The sequence below is a fragment of the Nelumbo nucifera genome, chromosome 1 (assembly GCF_055504915.1).
Source record: "Nelumbo nucifera cultivar China Antique chromosome 1, China Antique-T2T, whole genome shotgun sequence".
Lineage (NCBI taxonomy): Eukaryota > Viridiplantae > Streptophyta > Magnoliopsida > Proteales > Nelumbonaceae > Nelumbo > Nelumbo nucifera.
In genome coordinates, this window is record NC_142649.1 from 191,911,949 (window position 1) to 191,921,159 (window position 9,211).

The 9,211-nt window shown below is 42.2% G+C and overlaps 1 protein-coding gene across 1 annotated transcript; it reads left to right on the top strand.

Moving 5' to 3' along the window:
* Positions 1 to 204: 204 nt before the first annotated feature.
* Positions 205 to 1,215, top strand: LOC104611892 (uncharacterized). The gene has a single exon (XM_010279164.1). It carries the CDS (start codon positions 205 to 207, stop codon positions 1,213 to 1,215), a length of 1,011 nt encoding a protein of 336 aa, XP_010277466.1.
* Positions 1,216 to 9,211: the final 7,996 nt, after the last annotated feature.

Below are 9,211 nucleotides of genomic sequence, written 5' to 3' on the forward strand. Positions count from 1 at the left end.
ATAAATCACCTCATAAAAGTATATCCCCAAGAAGAAGGCACAGCAGTTCACCGCGTCGAAAAAGCAAGTTGCCAATCAGAAGAGCAGGACAACGAACGGAAATGCCTCCAACATACAGCAGGATATTTACACCGTTGAATGTTCATAAAAAGGAAATTATCGTGCATATCCAATCACGCTGATTACTTGAAATGGCCTCCCAAGATGAGGGGAGACCCTAGCACCAGGAATCCAAACAAGTATTGTCATTTCCACAAAGAATACAGACACAATACTAAGAACTGTTGGAACCTGAAAATTGAAATCGAGGACCTTATCAAGCAAGGCTACCTAAAACGCTTCATCAAAGATGAGCAGACCCAAGGAACAGAAGCCAACAAGGAAGCATCGCAGAACAGTAGGCAGCAAGAACTACCAGCTAGAACCCCACAAGCTCGAGAGAAACAGGTTAGGGGAACAATCAACGTAATCATGGGGGGCTCCATTATAGCAGGATGCACCTCATCTTCTAGGAGAAACGCGGTACGCGAGCTGGAACAGGAGGATGGCGAGCCCCACAAATGTCTCAAAACGGAAGAACTCATTTATTTTACAAATGATGACACGCGGGGAATCCAATACCCACATGATGATACACTGGTGGTAAAATTGTTAATCAATGATTTCAAGGTAAAAAGGATTTTGGTAGATTCAGGTAGCTCGACTAACATCTTATTCACCAAGGCCTTTAAGAGAATGGAGTTTAGTAAGGCCGACCTACAGCTTGCTAATATACCTTTGGTAGGATTCAATGGTGAAGTAGTTCGCTTGATTGGTAAGATTAGGTTACCAATTGAAGATGGCTCTCCACCCCACACAGTTCGCCTAGAACATGATTTCTTAGTAGTAGTAGCATCATCGCCTTATAATGCGATCTTGGGACGACAAATTCTACATGCATTGCGAGTTGTAGTATCCACATACCACTTAGCATTAAAATTTCCAACAAACACTGGAGTGGGAGTGCTACATGCTGATCAGCTAGAATCTCGAAAGTGCTACATGGCATCATTGAAAGCTAAAGGGAAGATGATAGTCGACATCGACTTGGACCCACCACCAGAAAACATTGAGGAAAGAGCTCGCCCAATCGAAGACACGGTAGCAATACAAGTCTCCAAAACCGACCCAGAGAAAGTGCTACGGATAGGAGTTCACCTAAAAGCTCCCCAATGATCCGAATTGGCAAGTTTTCTATTAAAAAATCTAGATGTTTTCGCCAGGTCGACAACTAAAATGCCTGGAATTGACCCTAAACTAATAACTCATAAACTTAATGTAGACCCTACAGTTAGACCAGTCTGGCAAAGGAAGAGAAAACTTGCCTCGGAAAGGTGGGGCATAGTAAATGAAGAAGTTGGGAAGTTGTTAGCTGCAAACTTCATAGAAGAGGTCCAGTACCCGAGCTGGGTAGCGAACCCAGTCTTAGTGATAAAAGCAAACAACAAGTGGCAGATGTGTATAGATTTTATGGACCTAAACCGCGCCTGCCCAAAAGACAGCTTCCCCCTACCCAGCATAGACTGCTTGGTGGACACAACTTCAGGATTCGAACTACTCAGCTTCATGGATGCTTATTCAGGATACAATCAAATCCTGATGGACCCTGAAGATTGGGAGAAGACTGCATTTACTACTGAGACAGGCTTGTATTGTTACAAGGTCATGCCTTTCGGTTTAAAGAATGATGGAGTGACCTACCAACGATTAGTTAATTGTGTTTTTTCAAAGTTAATTGGTAATAAAGTAGAATGCTATGTGGATGATATGGTTGTAAAGACTCTATTTTCAAAAGAATTGGTTTCTGACTAAAATCTTGTATTTGAAGTTTTTGTGAAAACATAACCTAAAATTAAACCCAAACAAGTGTGCTTTCGGTGTGACCTCAGGAAGTTTCTAGGCTATATCGTCAGCCAATGAGGCATAGAGGCCAACCCGGAAAAAATCCAAGCGATCTTAGATAGAGACCACCCAAGACGGTTAAGGAAACCTAAAGATTAACAAGATGAATAGTCGCCCTGAACCGGTTTATGCCCAAATCAGCTAGGAAGTGTCTTCCCTTCTTTAAGGCCATAAAAAAGAACCAAGACTTCGAATGGACCAAAGAATGACAGCTCACCTTCGATGAACTGAAGCAATACCTTAGCTCGCCCCCTCTACTGACCAGGCCAGAGGCGGGAGATGAACTCAAACTCTACTTCTCTACAAGTGATGAAGTGGTAAGCTCAATCCTTGTCGGAGAGGTAGACAGAACACAACTACCCGTATATTATGTTAGCAAAGTACTCCAGGCCACCGAAATGAGGTATCCAAACATTGAGAAGCTCGCCTTCGCTTTAGTATTAGATGCCCGAAAGCTGAGACCCTACTTCTAGGCACACTTCATAGTGGTGCTAACAGACCAACCACTGAAGCAAATTCTCCTAAAACCAGAGATCTCGGGAAGACTCGCCAAATGGGCAATCGAGCTTAATGAATATGATATCCAATTTGAGCCGCACACAACAATCAAAGTGAAGGTCCTGGCAGATTTTATCGCTGAGTGTAACTTCAGCTCGCCATCGCCCAGGTAGATGGTGCTAACAACAGAAGCCTTATCCAGCACAGTACCCCCTACCTCGTGAAAAAGCAATCTAGGATGAGGAGCCCAGGATACTTCACGTGGATGACTCATCTCACCGAGGCGCAAGCGGAGCTGGGTTAATACGATACGGACCCTGCGGAACAAAGCTGGAATACATGCTCCAGTTTCTATTCCGAGCATCAAATAATGAAGCTAAATACGAAGCCCTACTAGCAGGATTGCCATTAGGAAAAGAATTGGAGCCAAACACATGGTGATATGCAGCGACTCACAATTTTTCATAAACCAGGTAAATGGGAATTATGAGGCTTGAGACTCCTCCATGACGGCATACCTCGCCAAAGTCAGAGAACTCCTACTAGTTTTCAAGTCATGGTATCTCCAACAAATCCCAGGATCAAAGAATACAAAGGTTGATGCCCTCTCCAAATTAGCGAGCATGTTGGACTCGACAAAACGAACCATCTGTGTTGAAGAACTACCGCGACCCTCGATAGAAAAAGCGAGTGAGGATGCCACCAAAATCACTTTCGCCGGGCCAAGTTGGATTGACCGACTCTACAATTACCTGAAACGTGGCGCGCTACCAGCAAAAAGCAAAAAGAAATGCAGCTCGTCGGGTAGAGCGATAGGCAGCTCACTACGTGATAGTAAGCAAGCCGCTCTACAGAAGATCTTTCATGATGCCCTACTTACGATGCCTAAGGCAAGATGAGGCAAATCAAGTTCTACGAGAAATCCACGAGGGCCACTGTGGAGGACACCTAGGGGGCAGGGGCCTCGCCCAAAAAGCCCTACGATAAGGAAACTACTGGCCCACCATGAAAACTAACGCCGCTGAACTGGTCCAGCGCTGTGATCAGTGCCAACGGCATGCGAACATCCTACACCAACTTGCTGCCGACCTAAGATACTTAAACAGCCCATGGCCATTTGTGCAATGGGGAATAGATCTATTGGGGCCCTTCCCACCGGCCAAGGGACAAAAGAAGTTTTTGGTGGTAGCTGTGGGTTATTTCACTAAGTGGGTGGAAGCAGAACCCCTACTGACAATAACAGCTCGCAGCGTCCAAAACCTTTTCTGGCGAAACATAGTGTGCAGGTTTGGCCTGCCAAGAGTGTTAATATCTGACAATGGAACAAATTGGAATAGAACAAAGATTCACATCAGTAGCACATCCCCAAGCTAATAGGCAAACTGGAGTTACCAATAGAGCGAAACTACGAGGACTCAAAGCTCGTTTATCTCAAGCTAAATGACTATGGGTAGATGAGCTACCCAGTGTGCTATGGGCCTACAGGACTACTATCAAAACGGCAACCGGTGAAACACCCTTTAACCTATCTTATGGGACTGAAGCTGTAATACTAACAGAATTAGAAATTCCAACCCCGCGATCTGAAGCGTACGTCGAAGGAACAAATGGAGAAGAGCTATGAGCTAACCTCGACCTATTAGAAGAAACAAGAAAACTCTCCTACACTCGGACTGCAGCATACCAACAACGTGTTGTGTCAATACTATAATGCTGGAATCAGGAAATGAAATTTTAGGATCGATGACCTAGTGCTCAGGAAAATCATGGCACCTGAGCTTGGAGTAAGGAAGCTCGGTCCGAACTGGGAAGGACCCTATAGGGTTTCTAAAGTTTTTAGTGGAAACGCATATGAGCTCGAGACACTCGACGGGAAAAAAGTTCCCCGAGCCCAGAACATAGACAATCTACGATGTTACTACTCGTGAATAGGGATCCAGGTAGCTCGCTAGTACCAAAAAAAGCTTGGTAGGCAGCATAAAAACTCGGAACAGTACGGCGTGATTGAATGGCGCAAAATAGGCATCTACGAAATATCAAAAAAATTAAGATTCCTTAACTACAAAAAAAAGAGAGACTTCTTTAGTTTGGACAAATAAGGAGCACGTAGGCCCCTAAAATCTTGACAGGAGCTTGAAAAGCTCCCGGAAACAACAAAAAAGAACCACTAGACACCACAGCAGTGTTAGAAAGTTTTGTATGCCCTTAGCTTCAATCTGATTTGATGTACTTTTGATATTTAGTGTAAATAAATAAAGTGCATGTTTGATTCATGTTGTTTGGTATAATTCTGTGTAAGACCCTAAAACTGGACACTTATAGAGACTCGTGTTAGTTTTAAATGTTCACAGCCATTGGATAAAGTCTGGGAGATTTATCCTGCCAAGGCTGGTACTGGTGTGCCACCAAGTGTTGGGATGGCCTGTCTCGGCCGCCAGGGTAAGACCCAGGGCACATGCAGTATGGGATTACTCGAATCCTTGAACCAGACCAGATTTCCAGTATTGCTCTGGAGCTTGGAGATAGATGGACAAAACTGGAAAGTTGCACCTGGCCCCTAGACTCGATTATGATACTTCACTAGGTGTCGGATCGGGCTGTCTTTGATATGCCAATCAGTGAGATCCTTAGCGGGGATCAAAACCTGGGTATGTTGGGGCAGTCTGAGAATTCATCTAAGTGGGTGATCATAGTGACAGGATTGACCCCTTTGTCGGACAAAGGTAATGATCGGGAATGCACTCTCTCTGATGGAAACCAAACTGCCGGCAGTTGATTTCAATCGTTGAATTTTGTTTTGCAAAATTAATATATACATACATATATATATATATATATATATATATATATATATATATATATATATATATATATATATATATTTCTACAGTTTTAAAATGTTTGCAAATGGTTTTAATTCCCGGGATCCATGTGAGTGGAGAGTGCGACACTGTTCCTTGCAGCCGAGGGAGATGTCCTCTCTTGTCGGGCAGTGCTTGATCATTAAGGGCTGAGAGGTTAAGTGTAAGACCATTTAGGATAATACCTGATGGGCTAATCTTGCACTTACCCACAGTCCCTGTGTTTTTATAAGATGGCTTGGCCCAGGGACCACTTAATGTAAGTGTTGGGCCCATAGGGTCCATGTGATGGGCTCGGGGGTTCACTGAGTTTTTCAGTGAATTCGGCTGGGCCTTGTAATAAAGGCTGGGCCGAACCCATGTGGCTGGTGTGTAGATCAATGCTTGGGTCCCACGCCATACAAAGAAGCCCAACTGGGTAGCTAATTGGAAACTAGTTAAGCACTGAACACTTAATGGGCCAAAAGCCCATTTCGAGCTGGGCTGATATGATCACCCATCTATGGGGCGGATCTGAGATTAATGTTAGCAAAAGGATTGGGCCTTTAGCCTTATCCACTCTGGGAGACCAAATTCAAATCAGATTTGAATCTGGTAACCTCCTGATAAGATCAGGAGTAAGCTAACTTAATCTGCAGATAGGATTAAGATAATCCCCTATCCAAATACTGATTTGGATTGGGATAACTCCTAATTTAGGAGGTTTCTTAATCAAGAAGAAAAGAGGAGAAACCCAAAAGAGAAAAAAAGAGATTTTCGAACCTAGGGTTCAAGCAAGAAAGCATCCTGCGAACTGAGATTAGATCTCATTCACACTCCAGAGAGAAGAGAAGCAATTCAGCCATCTTCGTCCCAGGAGTTCTCCTCCAGCCGCCGCCATTCCTTCTTGCAAGATTTGATCTTTGCAGAAGAAAGAAATCAAGAAATCATTCTTGACATCAGTCTTGCAGAAAAGACTGAAAAAGATTTGGTTTTCAGAGTTTCCAGAGGGTTCTTGAGAATGATCCAGTGTGTGGGATGCACTCTGCTGGTTCTGTTCCACCTACAGCTGTGTCATCTTCAGTAGGAGCGGATTTTGATGTCATCTTTGGGCGTGAACACCAACTTTGGGAGATACTGATTCTCCGGATCGGGTATAATCTTCCATTTTTTCCTTTTTGGTTCAGACCTGGTTCGATTATGGTTCAAGTAGGATTCTTGAATATTGTATTCTAATTTAGGAATACGATTCCCAGTTGAGAGAAGGTAGGAAAATTTTTGAAATTCGCCCACCCATTCCACAATCCTTTTTGGCGGCCATTAGATGGATCCTACCATTCTTTCAAGCAGATCCCTCGACTGAGCTGAGAAGCAGGCTACTCATCACCATCAGCCCCGTCATAAGCCTCCTCGCCCTCTCCCCCATTGAGCTCCTCTTCACCGTCTTCCACCTCCTCCTCCTCCGGAGTTAGTGGCTCTTCATCCACCTAGGGGACAAGTTCAGGCGGCACTCTCCGAGAAGTGATGGAGCTGAAATCAATATCGGGGTAGAGAGACTTGAGATAGTGGCGGCACAACTTGAAGCCCTTCTTCATTGAAGGAACACCATCCAACGCCCGTTGATTTTCATACTCAGGAGACTTCAGGTAAGAAGCCACCGCTTCTGCCCTAGCTCGCTCTGCTCTTGGACACTCCTTATGAGAACACCTCAACCTCGTGCTGCAAACGTTGACGCTCTCCACACTCCACCTCAACCCTAGTGGTGGCACAACCTGAGCTTCTGCACCTCAGTGTTGAGCAAATCGACGTTGACCTGCAGGCCAGCCCGCTCCTTCTGACAGGAATAGGCACGATCCAGCAAGGCTTGGCCGTAAGAGTTCTCAGTTTTCAGTCGAACGAACTTCCACCATCAAAGATCCATTTAAGGTTTTCTTTGTTCCAGTCATCAGATCAAGTGCAAGGTCAAAAGTTGTTAGGATTTCAAGCCACTCGCCATCCAAATTTTTCGCAGTTCTAAGGGGAGCACAAGTCTCTTTTAGATCCGCCATTGAAGCAACCAAGAGGTCTTGGATAGGTAAATCTCTGTTAGGTCCACCATCAATTTTTTCACAGTCCTAAGGGGAGCACAAGTCTATGTTAGTTCCGCCATTGAAGCAACCAAGAAATTTTGGATAGGTAAATTTCTGTTAGTTCCGCCATCAGTTTTTTCGCAGTTCTTTAAAGTTTTGCAAGTCTTGACATTGAAGCATGTTAGTTCCGCCATTGAAGCAAGACATGTGAACTCATATGCTTTCACTAGTGAAGCTTAAAAAAAGCTAAGACATAGGCTATATCATTGTCTTATATGCTCTAGAAAAACAAGACATGTGAAATGTGTATGCAAATAGGAAATCTTTTTCTCCCCCTTTTCCATTGTATTCCTTTCCCCTGAAAATAAGAATATGAAGATATTCTTCGTTTTAGTCAAAATACTCCAGATTTTAGTCAAAATTAAGAAGATCAGCTTCATGGACAAGTACAACCAAAACATACACTCTCACCTACTTCACAATAAAAACATCATTGTTGATAGGAGTTTATGCTTCGATAAAATAAGTAGATGGATGTATTGCCAATATGTACCCCAATGCAGAGCAGAACTGTTTGAGCCTGACCACACTATATTTCTGCATGTGGTTTCCTTGGACCTAACTTACAAGTACAGAAAGAATATGGTCTTGCCATGGGCATTGAAATCCATTTGTAGGGGCTACCTAAATATGCATTATTTTAACCATTATCGAGGAGAAGTTCAATTGAGTGTTACCAAGTGAGAAGAAAAAGGTTTTTTTTTTTTTTTTCTTTTGATATTGTGAGAAGAAAAACGGTTTAACATTTAGAAAAGGCACTTTCAGCATTCTAGATTTTCTCTGAAGTGCTTTACCTATTAGACAATAGTTCTCATACTGGTTTGTACAACAGCACTTAATATATAACCTTACAATCATAGTTCACAGTTTTTTTCTGAAATACAGTGAAATTTATCTCTGACAAGCATGAGAACACTGGGACCAACATTGAATAATGGCCTTTTATAGAGAAAATTTTCTATTTCTGCAAGGGGTGGAACAAAAGTATATTGTCTGCAAGGGGACCAACATTGGAATATCTTCGTTTGTGAAACAGGCTTTCCCTTTTCAATCTCATTTAAAGTATATTGTCTGAAAAGAGCTAGTGTAGTACTTCAACATTGAAGACTGTTTAGTGACTAGATGGGTGCATTTTTCTTTCTTGGTAAATGGATTTAAACAGTTCAAAGCATCTGGGTGTTGTTCTTCCTGATCCTCTTGTATCTTCCAACTTAGAAAAATTTGAAGTTTCTTTTCTGGTATTCCTGAACTGCTTGGTACTATTTGCCTACCAAAATTCCGACTGATACCAACAAGAGTTTGAAGTGACAGGCGGAACTTTAGGAGAAGACTGATTAAATATATGTTTCTGACAGCTGAAATTGAAATTGATGTTCATTTTTGTTTTTGTAAATAAGTTTTCGAGGTTAATGTTTCTATGTTGAGCTAAGAAATCAGCGAAATCCATTTATCAGAACAAAGTATATTGCGAATAGAACCCTAGAAGATAATGCGTAACAACAGTTAGGTATACAATTTTCTGGTATTTTTCTGCAACTTTTTGGTATTTTTTGCATTTTTCTGTATTTTTTGCTACTTTTTGGTATCTTTTGTAATTTTATGCTATTTCTGAAAATTTCCGCATTTTCTGGTATTTTCTTGTATTTTTTTTGCAAATTTCTACAATTTTCTAATATTATTTTGCATTTTCTGCATTTTTCTATAATTTTCAGTAATTTTTGCAATTTTATGCTATTTGTGAAATTTTCTGATTTTTCCTGAAATGTCTGCATTTTTTTATATTTTCTGCAATTTTCTGTTATT

Excerpts from the sequence above, each read along its gene's own strand:
- LOC104611892 (XM_010279164.1), top strand. The coding sequence starts at position 205 with ATGAGGGGAGACCCTAGCACCAGGAATCCAAACAAGTATTGTCATTTC.